Source organism: Anoplolepis gracilipes, chromosome 4 (genome assembly GCF_047496725.1).
Source record: "Anoplolepis gracilipes chromosome 4, ASM4749672v1, whole genome shotgun sequence".
Classification (NCBI taxonomy): Eukaryota; Metazoa; Arthropoda; class Insecta; order Hymenoptera; family Formicidae; genus Anoplolepis; species Anoplolepis gracilipes.
In genome coordinates, this window is record NC_132973.1 from 13,160,996 (window position 1) to 13,181,623 (window position 20,628).

Sequence of the window (20,628 nt, forward strand, 5' to 3'; positions counted from 1 at the left end):
CTAATCTTTATCCTGTGACACGTAATTAAAGAAATAATATTACGTTGCGATTATAGAAGCATTTTTTATCAAATCGTTATTTCTCAATTCGTTGGTAGAATTTCTACGAACGAATAAATTTGTAAGGCTATATATCTTTTACAATCTCGAATTAATATCAACTTCGAAGACGAGTATCGCGGGGAAAAACATTTTATGAGAAAGGAAATTAAGATACACAACTCGTAGAAGTCACAAATACTTTCGCATTCTTCCACGAAATTTGCATTCTTGAAACTTATCATATCGAAGCATGCACAAAATAATAAAAGCTTGCTTCTCATAAATTACAAATACACAAATCTTCTAAACAATCGTACTGAATAATACAAAATAAGAAATAAAGAATATAACAAAAAAATAAAAAATATAAGAATTGTGAGTAACTGCATGATCAAAGCAAATCTAAAAAAACATAATAAGGAATACATAAAAAATGTTGAATTAAAAGAATAATCGATAATATATTATGTTATTACGATTCATTTTCTTATAAAAAATTGTAATTTTTTATGAATGTTCAATATAAAATCAAAAGAACAATTTAAAAGTCTTAATTATTGTTATTCATGCAAAAATTATTCGTAAAAATATTTGATAAAGCAAATCATGGAATTTTGTTTTTATTTAAAATCTTGAATTTATTCTACTATATATTTTATTCATATTATTTAAAAGACTATTTCTCTTTTATATACTCATGATCGATAATACCAAACTGATGCATAATAGTAATAATAAAGAGAAAGTGAGACATTTCTTTGCGTTGTTATGCTATAATATATTTTGTATAGCTACATAGGTCAAGCACATAAACACGTATATTTTGAAGCATACCTGCTTCGAAACAGTATAAAATGTAAACAAAGACATTAGTTAGCGACATGATTTTGTGACATAAAGGTGGACATATTTCGCTCCTAATCAAAAAGTGAATGTGCTGTGCGTAGGTCGTGCCAATGAAATTCGCGAGTGATACAAGTGCGTTTTACTGTACGTCATTTCTTCTTGTAAGACAGGTAACTCAGGTAGCAAGCGAACGTCATTCTACCGTCGAATGACGTCATTTGGACATCAAAGCATTATTTTTACATCAAATAAAATGTGCATTTACCATCTGACAACATATTTGATACAAAAATTTTAGGATAACGTAATATATTCTATGTTTTCTTCCCAATTTGTAAATAATCGAGTAATAAATAATCGAGATATTCCATTAGGTACATAAAATTCAAAATAAGGTGAAAAAATGAATTCCTCTAATTGTAAGTTCTGTTGAGTTTGGAAGAATACAAAATTTTCATAAATTATTATTCAAAATTTGATAATAATAATTTAGAGATAATAATTCTAAATTTTAATAACATTTATAAATTTAGAGAGACATATAAATATAAATATTATATATATATATATATATATATATATATATATATATATTCTTGTATTCTTTGATATATATTTATTAATGTGTACATGATTAAACAATAAAATTGACTTTATTTTATAAAATTACAATGATAACAATTTTAATTTGTTATCATTGTATTGACGAATGAAAATTATATGATTATGAAAATTATTTTTTTTTAAATATATTTCTCTAACAACCTCGGTATGATTTGTAGATTTTATCACGAGTTTTTGTACATCTCTGATATTTTTAAAAAGTTTCCTTTTCAAATTTACACTTTTAGCAATTTCTATATTTGGTTTAAAAATAATGTATATTTAGTTATTTATTGTATTCTTCCGATTTTTTAGATTCCTGTTTATAAGAATTTAGTTCATAAATTACCAACGTTTGACCGCATCGTAAATCATTAGTAAACGCATCGATAATGCTGTAAATCAAAACTATTGACATTTCAACCACATCATTAGAGTTATGAAAGAAGCATTGTCTATGACCCTATGAATTGATATTTTATGAAAACAATATAACTTAGTAAGCTATTATGTATAGGTGTCATACATGTTAGTAGAAAATTATTCACATGACGATATTTTTATTAAAATAATACGTGATCGTAAAATAAATTGCGGAAAAAATATATTAATATTTTCAAGTGTTCCGCAAACGTACACGCACAAACAGGCTATATTGTCAAAAAATAAAAATGAGTAAAAAATTATTTACAGAATAATATATTTTTATGTTAAAATAATGAGTAAAATAGTAATCATAAAAAAGCGATATAACCATAAAATGTGTTTATATAATCATAAAAAAAGATATGTTATATCTTTATTAAAGTAATATAAACTTCGTAAAAAAATAAATATAGTCGCTTATTATTAAAAATAATCGCATGACAATTTCGTGTTCAAATAGTACACAAGTGAGATTGAACATGCAATACATCGTGATATCTTCAATGTCATGATCATTATTAAAATTATTGTCTTCCTTCATGTAGGTTTTTTTAGTACGACGCGCATATAGTGTATTAGGAAACTGTTCTTTAGAAAAATTAAATAATGATATTATTTATGAATAATGATATTACTCTTGGGGATTGCCCATTTTCCATCTAATAAATGGCATTTAAATCTTGACTTGATTACAGATAAACGAATAAAACCATTAAAACACGATTTAATTAGTCATGACGGTTTATTTAATTTTAATCAGTCGTCGACAGAATGAATGTTTTTACTCGTTTTATTCCACATTAGGAAAATTTATCCACGGATGGCTGACGATTGTTTTTTTTTTGCATCGCGTTGCGCAAATCTGCGGTTAAAAATTGTTGCGTATAAAACGAAGTGGTACCGCAAGATACCGATAGATATGTCGAATTCAAGGCTGCAATTATCAAACATATGTAACATTTTTTTTATAATATATTGATTTTATATTAAATTGTGTAATAATGAAAATTGGATGACAATTTTAATAAAATGTCAATTTTAAGAATATCAATAAATAATAAAATTGGAAGTTTATCAAAGATCAAGATTATCTTGCAAAATTTTTGCGACAAAAGTCGTAACAACATGTGACGACTTTACAAAAGTATTGCGACGACTTTTGTCGCAAGAATCTTGTAAAAGTATTTGTCGTTAAAAATGTTAGAAGAGGACTTTGTTCAGGAACTTACGAGTAATATCATTGTTTACGAATAATGTCATTGTTTAATTAACAATTTAAAGAACAGCTTTCGTAATTATTATGCAGAATATCTTTGAAGAATCGTGTTATTACATTGTTTGTGTGACGCATTAGATTCCAAGGCGGTCGGCTTAATCGCTGTTTATGCGTAAAATTTGGAGCACGTGCTTTCGCTTAAAGGTACTCGTTACGTCAACTTTCTCGTGTTTAATAAGTTGATAAGGATGAGTCATAAAATATTAGAATAATCGACAGGGTCCATAATTGCGTAAATTGATCCAAGAACCTAAATTGTAGACAAGAAGAACTGATAGTTGTGTATTGATAAGAGTATATGTGTAACTTTATATCAAAGTATTTATTTACAGACGTAGTCCTGATTTAATTTTATTGAAAAGTGCGATAAAAAATTTTTCTCTACAATTTTTCATGTAAGAATTTTAACATTTAAATAAATAATAATGTCTTTTTTTCATCATCTTTCATGATAACTTTATATCGACCTTTAGAGTAAAATTAAGAGAAAAAACGTGATTTCATTTCTTTAACTTCATTGATTTTTATCTGTCTTTGTTTTCTTCAATGTCTATCATTATTAAACTGATCACTTTTAAGTACTTTAATTATATTTTTAAAAAGTAAAATAAAATGTGAGAGATATATGTATATATTTAATGATAAGATATATAACAATATATATAATAAAACAACAACTGATTAAAAATGAAGAAATGAAGAAATGTCTGGAAAAATGGTGTACTATTTAACTGGTACTCAATTTCAGCTCTGTGTCTAACAATCTCCGTATCTCTAAATGGGTCGATTCGATATGAATTTATTGTCGAACCGGCAAAGTACTCTGGCACGACTTGTGTTATCAGATTGGTAGATCAACTAAAAGCACGTGACGGATTAAAATGCCGCAAAACAACGAGATTACCTTGAATTCTCATTGCTGGTGTGCGTGCGAAAATGACTGAAGAACGTATGCCTCCGCACGGGACCAGTCACGGGACATTCATATAATTGCATAAGTGTAAATATTTAATGAAATTGATATAGCAACTAGCAGCGGTTCTCAATATATATATTTAGCTTCTTCTAAAATTTAGAATTTTACAATTTTTAATCATTTTTCATGCAATTCAATTTGCTATTCTTTCAAGAAGAATAATTTTTCGAAAAAATGCTTGAATTTTAATAGAAAATAAGAAAGTTTCGAAAAGTTTCGATTTCTAGTAAGATAATAAATCCAAAGATTATATAGCTTATATATCTCTTGAATAATGAGTCTAAGAAAATTTATTGTATCGATGAAAGTGAAACGTTTATTTGAAACGTTGATTTACATGAAAAATTTTGTAGTAACTTTTTTTTTTACAAAAACTTGAAGCATAACAAGTTAACAAGCCGTCGAATAAGTTACAAATAATACCTATTTTAATTGAATATCAGCATTCAAATATTAAGTATGCATACATTTAACGAGCGTTAATCACGCGGAACCCATATGATCAATAATGATGATTTATGAGTGTAGTGTCAATATTTATTGTAATGAACAGTTGATTAGGGATACGGAAAAATTTTAACTGAACGATTAATCATTTCGTTAAAATAATACATCACAAAAATATTACATCAGGGATTCTCAACTTATTACAACATTCCAGACAACTGGTATTATATAAAAATGTAATTAATTAACAAAATTATAAAAATATAAGACGCGTAGGCACACTATATAATAAACTATATATATTATTATATATAATTAAGGTAATAATCAAGATAATAATTATATATAATTAAGCTAATATCTAAACTGGATCTTTTAAAAATCGAGATTATTTCAAAATTATTTTAATTAATCGCAATAAATAAATATAATAAATTAGAAATTAATAAAATTATATAGTTAATTAATAGAATTAAAAAATAAATTTATATAAAAAATAAATACACTTACAATTAATATAAAATATTATTCTACAAAAAAAACAGCACAATAATTTTAAATAGTAAATTTATCCGAAACCTTTTTGAATAGTGGCTATTTTCAGATTTTTATTTTGATCTGATTTTGATAGGTATTTTACTTTTTATATCTGAGATTAGATTGTACATTATTTCTCTATCTTTATTAGATTAGCAAGACAAAAACATGTTAGCCTAAAAGAGAGAAACGTAACGTAAGAAATGCGAAAACAATTTGTATATAGTTTATATTATCGCTGAACAATTTATTTACATTGTCAACTAACTTTATCGATGATATGAGCGTCAATATCTGGCCTAATTGTAATCGTTTACCGTCAGTGGCTAAACCTGGATAAGGATGTCTTATCTAAATATTGATAACTTCCAAGATATAAGAAATTTTGTAATTCAGTTATATATTGAGAAACTTTAAAAAATAGTATCACAACAATATATCATTGCATAAAATGTTTGAAGTATTGAATGAAATATAGAATAAAGCGTCTCCAATTAGTTACAACTTATTGCGTTATAGTTTTCATGTTTGTCACATCTACGTGATGAATTTCTTAAGTCAATATACTTTTGTCTCGTCAGATTCAGTATTTAATGACAAAGAGATGATATAATCTCAACTGTTATCATCGACTAATACAGATACGAGATGTCAAAACCAGGATACAGGAAAATTAAAAATCTAAACTCTAGACAATAGTGTTTGTCATTCAACATAATTTTATGATAAATATTAATTATTTACGACACGCAAAATTTTGTTTTAATTATTAACTTTTATTCTAATAAATTTTTACTTCAATTATTACAGACAACAACTGTACTGAGCCAACAATTTTGATCAAAATCAATAAGGAAATAAGATAAATAAAAAAGATCCATTTTGATTAGATTTAAAGTAAAGTCCAGCTAATTATATCACTTTCTTTATTAACATTTAAATATATTTTTCTCGTAATGCACAAAAATACAGGTTGATATATTAATTCATGTATCTATGTATCAATCATGAATAGCAGCATCTCTGTCTATTTAATCGAGAAAAAAATGTGTGATAAGACATCCGCTAATATTTTGCAACAATTAAGCACTCAAGAATACACAGATTATGTACTATCGAATTATATATGGATTGAAAGGAAGATTTTACAAATGACTACAATATGAGAATTCAGACTTATCGTTATATTTTTTACGATTATGTAATGAATACTTTAGAAGCGCAGCGGATATATTATTCAAAAGCATTGTTATCTCATTGTTTAACTATACATACCAATGCGGTCAGTGATACAGATTACCTGAACAATAGAAGAACTCACGAGACTAAGCAAGACTTAGAACAGGTGGTCGGGGGTTTCGGTAAATAAACGGTGAACTTGAAATGTTAGAATATTCTAGACAGAGGGATACATGACATCGTTAGCACGTGATAGGCGATCGAATCTAATTCTTGGCGACTAAAGCCACGACCGAGTCATCATGTGACGATTACTGTGTTCTCCACGTCATCGCGGGGGAGGCTGAGGTCGTTCAGAAGAGAGGGAGTTCGCCCCATTCGTGAACCACGACGTGTTTAAATGGCCGGCCGCGCGTCGACTCCAACTCAGTTTCGCCATTACGCCGCGAAAACCGGTCTAAAATCTCTCATACCCCCGCGTGATATATAAATATATATTCACTGTAGATCTGTTGAAAGCATCTTCTTAATTTCGCGTTTTGTTTACAACGCTTTCTGTGAATATAAATTAGTAATAACAATAATAGTCGGAGAGGGAATCGAAAGAAAATTGTAAAAATAAAAAGAGAACCGGAAATTACAAACATTTCTTGTAATTTGCAAAAAAACATTCAAAGCGAATGCTTTTTTTTCTTTGCATTGAAAATTACCGCTTTGACGAGACACGATGTTTCGAGCTAGCAGAGAGAATTATTCTCGGGATTGAACGTGAAATTCAAGTTTCTCGAGAAAAAACTGCACTTTGTGATTTTTTTCTTCTTGCAAGGATCATCTTTGACAGCAAAACGGATCTTCTTTAAACCAAGTTCTTAGCAACCACCTAAGTGAGTGCAATATTTATTATATTCGCTTTAATCTTTATATTTCTACAACTATGAAACCCATTGAAATGAAAATTTTTATTAAAAAATGTAAAAAAAGATTAATATAATTTATTTCAATTTCTGAATTGTTTTAAAAATCATCTTGATAATTGAGTTTAAAAGTAAAATTTTACAAATTTTAAAGATGTACAACTTTTTTTCTATTTGTTATAAAAAAATAACTATAAAATTATAGGTTCAATTGAAAAAATCGTTTTAAATGTGAAAACTTTCTAAAAAGCTTGATAATGAATATAAATAAAATAAAAATATGAAGATACTAAGATGTAGAATAAGTCTTCATCGGAGATGTGCATTATTTGAAATAAATGTATTTAAAATGGAAATGTAAAATGTAAAATCTCTATTTTGTATTTTGCATTTAAAATACATGTTTTCAAAAGCCATTTTACATTTCCATTTCAATAGTTTTCATTATCCATTTTCTATTTCAAATAAATTTTTTTTGCAAATTCAAAAATTAATCGAGATATCGATAATATTAGTTATAAATATCAATAAAAGGATATTTATGTAACATTATATTGCACTTTATTGTAATATAAATCCTAGATTAAATATTTAGTAATTTAGTCATTGTGTGTATAACCAAGCTATTGTCACCCATTCATGCAATCGTATATCATGCAGTAATACAGATCTAATTTCACGTAAAAAATAAGAAGGGATAGTATAAAAGCTAATCTAATTTAATAGATAGATATAATAAGAATAAGAATTTAAATATAAATAAATATAAGAATATAAATATTTAAAAAGTTATTTTTATTTTAAAAAACCATTTTAAAAATGTCTATTTTTCATTTCCTATTTTAAATGGATGTTTAAGAATTATTTTGTATTTTGCATTTTTAAATTGAAATGTTGCAACTATTTTGCATTTTCTATTTCAAATAAATTTGGACACCCATTTTGCACATCTCTGGTTTTCATAATTACGAATCTGTAATAATATTATGTCATATATTTAATAAATGTATATACGCATAATATATATACAATAAAAGTATAAATTTATTTGCAAGAAAAAAAGTGAACAATTATCCTTCTGTTTAATGTTAGTAGCGTTTGATTAAAATAATGAGATCACAATAATTATGGAAATTATGAGCAAAGTCGATCTTATATATTAAATAAAATAAAACATTTCCAAATATACTTCCAATCACTAGTCTATTCTTCAGTCAATTAATTCCATTTTCAATGGAACGCATATAATTTGATTGCTTGTAAATTTCTTCACGAACTGCTGATACTTATCTCTTTGCGACAACCGCTTACTTTTCGCGATAGGAAAGCTTGATCAACGATTTTAGATGACAGTTTCCTGTGATTGATTCGCGATTGACTCTCGCAAAGAATTGCAATTCGCGTATCTTCATCGATAATAGTTAATGCAGAGCCGATAATAATTAATCTTCTATCAATTTGCACAATCTAAAGTCAATTTATCCATTCGCTGTTTATTTAATCTTTGATATCGTGTACGATCCTAATTTATTATATATGCATCTACTCCAATTCGTATAAACTTCGGTAGACCTTGATATAAGAGAATGTCACTGTCAAAATGATAAATGATCTAATATACATGTTATGCATCATGCTTTTATCAATTAATGATCTTTCCTCTTGTAAATAAGCTGATTCGACTAATGCTTATTAATGCAACAAGAGCTAGATAATGCAGATATACATTCAGGAAGACATAGCGTGTCAACCGAACAATGCATGTTTATAAAACAAACTTCAACAAGTGATTCAGAATTTGTGCGATAAATTGCATATTTTGGCGAACGTGTACCACCGCGCGCGCGTTATAATACATATTTATTAATATGTATCACACACATACATTTGCCAAAATATTCACGATAATATAATCTATGCAGATTATCTGCATTTAAAATATAACAAGTGCACACACAAAGAAAAATTAATAGCATTTAAGATATTAAAAATAAGAAGAAAATCAAAATTCATAATTTATTTACTATTATTTTAAAAGAAAAATTTCTTGTTGATACGTCATTTCAAAAAATTAAAATTATAGCTATTGGTATTGTTAATTGGTGAGTTAAAATATATATATATATATATACTATATCATTGTAGAAACTCTTTTTTATCTATCTCAAACAATGATGTAATTCTCTCAATGACCGCATTTTTAATATCATATAATTATCTATATAATAAATGATTATAATAATGATAAATGCAGTAAAAAAATATATAGACATAACATTTTTCTACTGCATTTATCATATATAGACAAACATTAACAAATTATTAACATGACAAGGAAACAGTTTTGACATTATTTTTTTTCTTTCTTGGCTTTGATCAGTAGCCTGAAAATAATTAATCATCTTTGAATTACACATTTCTTTGAAATATATAAATAAAACAATGGTATATGGTTATGAATATCATATTTGTACGCGAAAGATGTAGAAGCTCAATATTGTTTCCAAGGTTTATGATTTTCATCAATTGTTTTAATTTTAGTATCCATTGCAAATTGTATTATATTATAATATAATAATTTGAGTTACAAATTACTAATAGCAGCCTTTCTTATTAGAATTATCACTTTTTTAGAAATAATTCAACGCAAAAAAATATTTTTTTAAGATTGTTCCAATTATTAAAATATATGTATATACGTACATGTATGTGTGAGTCATACATTTCATATCTGCGATTAATGCGAACAAACTGTAAGAGTTTCTGATATATTTCTTAATGTTTACAATACTTGAGCAATCACAATTAAACTGTCATTTTTCTCGTAATTTTCTAATATATCGCCGGATAAAGAAATAGAAAAAAACGCAAGGAAAATTTCGCAAAATAAATATCACTGCAAAAAATATTATACACATGAACTATCATTGCATGTACAATAGACTTTTTCGACTTTTAAAAAATGCAACTTGTAAACAAAAGTCAATATTGGTGATACAATTAACCAGATAGAATGATGCCATTCAGTCGATCCCACTTATAGTAATTGCTAGTTCTATCGACAATCAAATGTAACTGTTTTAATTGGCATACTCTGCTTTGTATATATGCAATGATATATTTTATCTTAATTTATTTTAATAAAATGTAGCGTCTTTTTTAAAGATAATTTTGTTGAACTTGAAGATGTTTTATCGAAATTTAGATTAAATTAGAAAACGATTTATCTGATTATCGATTTCAGAATATAGAAATGAAAAATAGAAAAGCATATTAAAAAATAAAATTTATTGGTTGATTACATTTATTGTGATTAATAGCGATAATTAGTATAATTTTAAGGTCGAAATATATTTTGATTGGTAATTTTTATGTGAGTTATCTTTTACTCTATCGTAAATATTACATTTACAAAATTTTAATAAAATAAGATATTGCTATACGATAATAACTTAAATCATTTTATTAAGCAAATTTTTCTATGACAAAAAATACACTATTAAGAATTTCGATTACAAGAGGAAAAAATAAATTAACTATAAACATTTTATCATCGATTTAACAAAAATTAAAATTAAAACACTTTAAAAAATTAGAAAAAACAAACTACAAATGTATTATTATTTCGGAAAATCTTTTACATATATCTTGAAATTCAACGCATATAAATAATGAAATGGTAATTTCCTTATGGCTTTAAATGGATAACATAAGAAAATTAGATTAAAAATTAAATAAAGAAAGGTTTTAATTTTTAATTTTTAATAACAAGAAGATCATAAATGGTGGCCAAATGTACAAATACACGCCTGAACCTCTCGTAGTTGGAAAGTAATATTGATCTGTGCCCAGGAAGGTTTAAAAAAGTTATGAAACTGCGTATTTTACATAAAATAGGGGCACTAGCCATTACGATAACTGCGCTCACGTAACGTAGTTGGTGAATCGAGAGCTGCATTCGGGTTGTACGTGTTACATTTAAGTGATGCTAGCGAAAAAGAACTAGTGATTTTATACTGACAAAAGAAAAAGCAATTTAGGTAAATAAAAAATTATATTTTATTTAAACAAATATTGTGGGAAAAATTAAACAAATAAAATATTTATATAGTAAAAATTTTGTCAATAGAATTAAATTAATATTTATAATTACTGAATCGATGTAGATATGTTACATTAATTATGCAATTTACTCAGTTAGTTTGTTATATTTTAATAGAATAGAATACATATCGATTCATTTATTTAAGATAATATTTTTCAGTATAGTTATAGTAACAAATTATATTTAAATTACATTAAAAACTCAGTTAAAAACTGATTTAATTGAACTTAATAAATGTTTAGATAACAAATGCAATGAATCACATCTCCATCCCATTTATAATATGGTAATATTTTTATACTGTGTTATTCCTCTAATGAAAAGGAAGGGAAATTAAAAAGACACTCTCGTGACAGTAGCATCGCCTTGACAGCAATTAGCACACAGTTCACGGTTAAGTGAAATAATAAACTCGTGATCTATCTTTTCCATTCGTAAATATTATCTCCAATCAGCTTAACTAACAATCGAAGTATCATGCGTTAGTGCATGTTACGATTATTTTAGTAGCAACTGAAAATTTTGGTCTGTTGAAAAGCGCAAATATACGAAAATTTTATTTTTTATAACAAGTAAATTAATTTCCATTTATATATAAAATAATGTTCTGTGTAATCTTATTTTGATTTTCCTTATTCTCTTGTAAATAATCTATATAAATAATTTTATTTTATGTATATATTATCATATATTACATTACTATGTAATAGCGAATGGAAAAATTGAATTGTTGAGCATCCGCCACTCAATTGCTGTTTGATTGGTTAAATTTTATATATATAAAATATATTGAGTCTACTAAATTTGTATTTTTTATTTTTTCAGAATGAAAAACAATAACAATTCAATAGACAGCGGACAAAGGTTGGAGGGCTATGTGAATCATGGCTTAAGTGAATCTACCAACAATGTGGATCTCATTCACTCGTATCAATCTTTTCACAATTCACACGGAAACCATCGAGACGTACAGGGTTCCTCGGATTTTATCTGTAAGTTTCAAGTGATTACGTATACATGCAAATGTTATGGCGAAACCATAACATATTTTTGGCTAAGCTAAACTATAGAGTGGACACACGAGAAAAAATGCTTGTATATTTGTATATGTGAGCACATACGTTCTCTCTATTCAATAAAAATCGTACTATAAATCAATTTGATTTTTGCATGCACGGCGAGGATGCCGTAAAAGTAAGTATCTATCAAAATTCAATGACCTGTCGGACAAATATGCATTAGTAATTTATCATCGATTAAAATCTTGTGTGTAATTAATAATATTTTATGTATACACGTGATAATAATGCAAAAATTTTTGTCAATTTATACTTTAAAATATATGTTAAAATGCAGATTATAAAAAAAATGTTGAAAAAATACATTTCAAGTTTATTGTATTCACTATATATACATATATATATATATATATTTTTTTTTTTTTAACTTGCTTGTTACGCAAAAAAACAATAAATATTGATTTGATTCTATTTCTATAAAAACATTAGTGATATTGACTCTGGCATTGCGTGGCTCCGAAGTTACGGTATCACGATTTTTCTTTATTTGACATTATATGGACAACTTTCTCAATTCGTTAAGTATATTGTACAATATTAATACACAAATAAAACATTTTAAGCTTGATAAAATTTCGTTGATAATCTATTTCAAGTTTAAAACAAGCTGATAATAATTATTTCAGTTCTAATATCGTGTTAGATATTTGATAAAAAATGTTGTAACATAAATTAATAATAAATTAATAAAAATAAAATAAGAAACTGATAAAAAGATAAATTATTATATCAGATTGTGGTCTTTGTTTATGTAATATTTAAGGATCTTAATTTTACGTAAGAGTCGAAAACTTATCAAGCATTATCAATTATTTCACTGCTTATTTTGTTTTTTAAGAAATATTTTACATTTGACATGCGTGTCTTATATAAAATATTCTGCACATAAAAAACTAAAAAGAGAAAATTAAAGAAGTTTCGCCAAGTTTTTGCGAGACACATTTGGTGACGTTAGCAAACGCAAGATTATGGCAAAGTAATTTTACAATTTACGCATATCGTCAATGATTTTATTTCGCGAAACTGGTTCGCCTTCCTTGGCGCGATGAACGCAAAATCGGCCTTCGGAAAAGCGGACGTACTTTATTAAAGATACGTCTTGGCACGTGTCTGGAAGAACACGGTATATTTTTTCTTCTTCTTCATATATGCCTTTGCTTGGCGAGATAATAAATTTAACACAATGTCCGTGTGCAACATATGAGAATTCTGTCCTTGCCACTCGCTTGTCACGTTGCATTTTCGCATACACGAAATTATTTATGAGTTAACGTGACGGATTGCATGATATGACAGATGCAAATCCCTGTATTGAATACATGGAAGTTACGAATTGTGATGAAATTTAAGCAACTGGTTTTTAGATTATTCTTATTTATTTCCAAAATAAGTCAAAACATTATGACGCAAATAATGATTAAAAAAAGGATAAAAATGATTTGCAGGCTGTCATTATAATCGTTCAAAAAAAGCATGCTTTCTTAATATGATACAATTTTATAGAATTTGATTTAAATAATGACTACTTATATGAAAAATAAACTTGGAAATGTCATATAATTCAAAAAATAAATAATAGGAAAAATATATAAGTAGATTAAACAACGCTAAATGAGTTGATGAATAAAAAAATATTTTGATTCTGATAAAATCTCTCAATAATGATAAGATTATCATTATATATGTAAAAATAAATTTATATATTATATATATGATATACTTGAGGAATATAGATAAGAACTAAACTTGTATTCTGCATATTGTTATTAAGTTTAAGAAGAAATATCAGAGATGCAAATTAAAATTAGAGTACTAATTTAAAATCGAAAATAATTTAAAAAAATATATATATTTTACTATTACATTTCTTATATTCATTATATATACAAACACATGCATGTGATTATATTATTTATATATAATTATTTTTGCTTGCTACGTAAACACAGTGATCGAAGAGCCAGGAGATGATGAGGTCAAGCAGAAGGAAGGTCTTTTAAAATCGGCGTTGCAATATACAAGGCGGCGTGCCAGGGCCATATGTACGAGGAAAACCCTTTACAAGAGATTGCCGGTCTTGAGCTGGCTGCCAAGGTATAACAGTCAAGATGCGCTCGGAGATCTAGTGGCTGGAATTACCGTGGGTCTCACCGTTATTCCTCAGTCACTAGCGTATTCGAACGTCGCCGGCTTACCGCCCGAGGTACGTAAAAGAGACATTTAATGCTCGTTTAATAATTTACAAAAGTTACATAAAGATTATATCGGGACATTACATTGATATAATAGACTTAATATTCTTTCTAGACTAATTTAAAATTGATAGCAACAATCAAAGCGCCAATAATTTTCAAAAAAAATGCATGATTAAACATAATGATTTTTCACAAATTAATTCTAAATAGAAACAAATGAGTAATATACAAAATCGTGCTTTTTAGTTTTATTTATATTTTATTAAACTTTTAGTAATTTTATTTAAATTTTATTTTAATAAAAACTTAAAGCTCACAAAAATATAGTATTGTAAAGTTAAAAGATAATTTCCAATCTTGCCATAAAAATATTGACTGATAATTTCTCACATATTCCCGTCTATATATACATATATCATTTTTGATTTCAGTACGGTTTGTATGGAAGTTTTCTGGGTTGTTTCATTTACGTAATTTTTGGATCCTGCAAAGATATACCCATGGGACCTACTGCTATAATTTCTCTGTTGACTTATCAAACGATATCTCATTTGGACTCTCCAGTACAACATGCAATTCTGTTGTGCTTTGTAACTGGAATTGTAGAGTTAATAATGGGTATATTTGGTCTCGGTAAGAGTCAATTTTAATAATTTTATGAGATCAATTTAATTTGAGAATCAAAAATTGTATAATATAATCAAACATTTCATCTAAAAAAATGTATCTAAAAGAAATTGTTGCTGCATATTAAAGTTTAGAAGAAGAATAGTAATTTGACAAAGCTAAAGCTTAAAAAGATTTTATCTAGTTTCGAGTTACTCTGTTTTTTTTAATCAAGTTTACAATAAAAATATTTTTAAAAATATAACAGTTGCATTTTTAATTGTTTGATTTTTAAACATAAGCAAGACAACTTACATCGCATTTAATTTTGACATTAAAATATTTTTTTTTCATTAAAAAACATTTTGTATCTTTACTTCATGGAGTGTAAAATGGATAGAAAAAAAATAAAATTTATTCCATTTTTTAGGATTTCTGATAGATTTCGTGTCCGGGCCGGTAAGTTCTGGATTCACGTCAGCGGTGGCTTTGATAATAGTCACATCACAAGTCAAAGACATCCTTGGCATCTCTGCCAAGGGCTCTCAATTTATTGAAATGTGGCAGAGTATCGGTGGACTAATACACGAAACATCAGCTTGGGATGCTACTCTTGGAGCATCTTGCATAGCATTGCTGTTAATTTTAAGGGTAATTTTTTTACACTTTTGATAAGTTTTGAGAAAAGAAACCAATTAAATCATTAACATATGTCCACACACACACAAGAAATTTCTTAATTAATTATTATCAAATAATATTTTATAAAAAAGCTTAATTTAATATTAATATTAATATTATTATCTTTATAATATATCTCTTATAATGCGATATTGAATTACAGCTATTAGCCTCATGCAAAATTGGTCCAGATAATGAAGAACTTCGTACTACAAAACATCGCATCATGAATAAATTAATCTGGTTAATCGGCACTTCACGAAATGCGCTTTTAGTAGTAGCTTGTGGTTTATTAGGCTGGAGTTTCCAAGACAAATCGCCTGTCAAATTGATCGGTACGTAATACAAAATTTTTTTGAAAAGTTTTGTGCATTTACAAGACAAACTGTGCTGTCAAATTTTTACGATTGAAAAAAAAAAAATATATATATATATATGCATATATGTATGCATATTTATATTAAAAAGTATATTAAAAAGTACATTAAAAAAAATGAATTATTATATTATTAGATCTTTTAATATATTGTAATATTATAATATAAATTATAATAGGATAATATAATAATCATAAATTTTCATTGCAGGCCATATACCGGGAGGTATGCCCGCTGTACAAGTCCCACCGTTTGGATATATCAAAGATAGCAATACGACGTTCACGTTTGTCGATATGATCGGGAATTTAGGTAGTGGTATTCTTGTTATACCGCTCATCTCTCTAATGGAAGATATCGCTATTTGTAAGGCCTTTGGTAAGTATTTTATCAGAAAGTATACACATAGTTAAAAATTGCTTATCGCTGTTCCATGTGACTTTACATCATAAAGCGACAAATTCTTTTTTAAAAATTTCCGTCGGCTATACAATGAAGTAATTCATTTTATTACAGGATTGTAAAATTGTTACGGAATTATGTTTTTTGCAGCTAACGGAAAAGCAGTAGACGCTACGCAAGAATTGATAGCGATCGGTGTGTCGAACATTGGAAATTCCTTTGTGCAAGCTTTCCCGGGTACGGGATCTCTCAGTAGAAGCGCGGTAAACAACGCTTCCGGTGTCAGGACACCGCTGGGCGGTATTTATACTGGTGAGTTTCGCTTGTGACTTTTATTAATTATTGCACTTTTCCTTCGTTGGCGAATTAAATTTAAAATTGAGAGACCAAACAAGATCATCATATATGATATATGTATTTTATCAAAATTGATGTATGTATTTTGTCAAAATTTGTTGCATCTCAATTGTTAAGATTTTAAATAACATATTTTCAAATAATATTTAAATAATAAATTAAAATAATTTTTTAATAATATATCTATACTATCGTACAGAAATAAGCCATATTGTCACGTTCTATTTAACAATAAGATAAATTATGATATTATTATTATTTAACATAAATTTTCATTCTTTGTACAATGTGTAATATTTATGTATATTTTGTTTTTAGGTGTATTAGTAATTTTAGCTTTGCTGTTCCTTACCCCATACTTTAGTTTCATTCCACGTGCGGCTCTAGCTGCGATCATTATAGCCGCGGTCATTTTTATGGTTGAAGTCAAAGTCGTGAGACCAATGTGGAGGACGAAGAGTAAGAAAATGTTTTTACAGAAGTGAAAAGAATATCAAATCAGACATCACGAACGAATTATTTCTTCGTATTTCAGAATCAGATCTCATCCCGGGGATGGGCACGTTCATCGCATGTTTGGTGCTACAATTAGAGATAGGTATTCTCTGCGGTGTCGGAATAAATATTCTCTTCATTCTGTACCATGCCGCCAGACCGAAAATATCCGTGGAGAAACTTAAGGTAATTGTTTTTAATTTTCTTAAAAATAGGGAAATCGATTCTTTGTATTAGCTAGTGTTTATTTTAATTCAGTATTTCTTATTTTGCCAAACTTGCGTACTTTTTTCACCTACTTGTATGATTTTTTTTTTGTAACAAATTAGATAGAAATACACAATTAATTTCTCCTATATCATTATTACAATTTTCAGATAATTCAGATTTTCTCAATTTTTATTTTCACAATCGATTTAACTAATCATTTTTATCTCTTATTATCCGACAGACTCTTCACGGCATTGAGTACTTGATGTTGACGCCGGACCGTTGCTTGATTTTCCCGTCGGTAGATTATGTACGCAATTTGGTGACCAAATACAGCCGGCGCGCGGAAAGTGTTGCAATGCCTGTAGTGATCGACTGTTCGCACATTTACGGTGCAGACTTTACGGCTGCTATGGTCATCGAGACTCTGACAAAGGACTTTGCCTCGAGAGGCCAGCCACTCTTCTTTTACAATCTAAAGCCCTCGGTATACGCCGTTTTTGAAGGCGTTGAACCCACAGATTTTACTGTTTATTACACCCAGGAATCGTTAGACGACTTGTTGAAGGAGAAGGGCTACACGAAGCAAATTAAATAGAAGCAACATGAGACGCCGCAATGGCTAGAATTTTTGATACGTTCGCATTTTCGAAAAATGTGTATTCGTCAGAACTATCTGAACTGGTAACAGTCAGTTAATGAGTATACGCGAGAATTTGGCTAATACTGATAAATTTCGTCATGACAGCGAAACTGCAATTATATATTGAATATACCGTTGTTCGACGATATTTTATGCGAGCAAAAATTTATTGTCCGATATAATAATTTCTGATATTTAAAAGATATTTTATTTTTGCCGTTCACACTCGGGCATTCACGCAATTTGACATCCAGCGATAGAGGAAGCACCGTCGAAATAAGAAATGCGCACATGGAAAACATTGTTGATTTACCTTCAATTTACGTTAAAGAAAAACATGCAACTCAACGCATCTACTTTAACGGAAAGACACGAAACAATTTTGATTTGTACGTACAGAGTGGAATTGGTACTTACAATTAGTACGAAGAAAGGCAGGGCTAATACTGTTGTACATCTCGAATATATATTTATATTTCGAAAAATATATATATATATATATATATATATATATATATATACATATCATATAAATATATACATATATATAATATATATAATATATATATGATACTGCTGCCATTATGTACTTCGAAAAGAGAGATACTGTTAGAATAGTTCGAAAATATTCTAGAGAATGTCTTTAGACGTCTTTATATTCTCGTAGATTCTTTTGTCATTTTAGAATATTTATTTAGTTTCTCAAAGCGAAGATATATAAATCTGATATCTGTATAACATTCTCATATCGATAGTTTGCATTTTCAGCTTATTTAAAGTCCTTATTTAAGATTGCAATGCATGAAAGAGATATATGAATAGTATGATCGTAGTGTATGAAAGAGATAATATCGCATTGTACATTTTTATATATTTACTACTTCATGCAAAATAATACTTTTCATGTTTTGAAAGTACATGTGTACATATGTATAATAAGTTTAAACAATACTGTGATAATTTTGTAAATAATGTCTAGCGTATATAATCGACGAAAAATATTCGTCTTCCGGCGGAATTACAACTTCCTCCGTGATATAAAACAGATTTTTCGTGAATTTTTAAAATATTCTTATCGGATCAATATGATTCACAAGCGCATCCTAATCTTTATTATAATTTAATCGACTTAATAAGAAGATTTGTAATATATAAATAATTTAAGATATTATGCAACACATATGTGGCACAAAATTTCTATTATATTCCTGCATTATTACAAAAATATATTTTTTTTAGAAAAATTTCTATTAGAATAATAATATTAATTCGAAGAAAATTAACACAATTGTTAAAAGCGATATCATTATAAAAGTAATTAATTTTATATTGTAATTATATTATAATTATTATAATTATATCAATTATAATTATATGTGAATAAAGTTATTTAACTCTTTATATAAGTTGAAAAAATAAAATAATTTTCAAATAATGTATGATATAATATAATAATATAATAATAAAAAGAATTATATTAAATTAAAATTACAAAAAGGCCAATAACAGAACAAAATAGCCGTTATTACGGCATGCGATAAATATATTTAATAAATACATAAAAAGTTACAACAACCAAATGTTTTTCGATCCAAAACTTTAAGATTTTACTCTCATTATCAGTGATAGAAAATTTAATACAAAACAATTATTACGACATTACATTGATCTAAATAAATAACGTGATCGATCGTGAATCCGAAATCAATGTCATGTAAACAAAATTAGTAAAAATATAAACAAATATAACGATCTAAGATAAATAAAATTCTCAGATAAAATTAAATGTAACGATTTAAATAAATTTATGTGTGTACGAAAAAGACTGTATTTTTACTGAAAAGGACAAAGAAAAATAAGCTTGTATTAGTATTAACATGTAGAGAGATATTATATACATAATACATAGTTTGTGTACGCGTGCGTGATTTTGTACGTTATAAAAAAATTTATGGAAGCTTGTATTAAATAATTACTAATGCCTATGAATTGACATCGTGTATCGAGAAAAAGTTTTATCTGTTTAATTGACTTGCAAACAGAATATGCACTTATATCTGTCAATTTTTCTGTAGTAATTATCTTACACCAGATCGATTAAAATATGATAATAATTATACGATATAATAATACATTTATTTTTGTAATTATTTCAAATCTATTTCCAATATGAACTAAAAGATACACAATTAGCTTCAATAAGATCAAGAAAACGTTGCGTATATTTGCGAT

General features: G+C 27.2%; 1 protein-coding gene across 4 annotated transcripts; it reads left to right on the forward strand.

Moving 5' to 3' along the window:
• Nucleotides 1-884: 884 nt before the first annotated feature.
• On the forward strand, nucleotides 885-20,528 carry Esp (Epidermal stripes and patches). Of its 4 annotated transcripts, XM_072890375.1 has the most exons (12): nucleotides 885-1,058; nucleotides 3,942-4,193; nucleotides 12,177-12,343; nucleotides 14,380-14,633; nucleotides 15,057-15,258; nucleotides 15,662-15,882; nucleotides 16,076-16,247; nucleotides 16,500-16,667; nucleotides 16,842-17,003; nucleotides 17,367-17,507; nucleotides 17,584-17,729; nucleotides 17,995-20,528. In XM_072890375.1, exons 3-12 carry the CDS (start codon nucleotides 12,178-12,180, stop codon nucleotides 18,349-18,351), a joined length of 1,989 nt encoding a protein of 662 aa, XP_072746476.1. In that variant the 5' UTR covers nucleotides 885-1,058; nucleotides 3,942-4,193; nucleotide 12,177; the 3' UTR covers nucleotides 18,352-20,528. The 4 variants fall into 4 exon arrangements, with proteins under 4 accessions (XP_072746476.1, XP_072746474.1, XP_072746477.1 ...); XM_072890373.1 differs by lacking the exon at nucleotides 3,942-4,193 and having other exon boundaries at nucleotides 887-1,058; XM_072890376.1 differs by lacking the exon at nucleotides 3,942-4,193 and having other exon boundaries at nucleotides 889-1,032.
• Nucleotides 20,529-20,628: the final 100 nt, after the last annotated feature.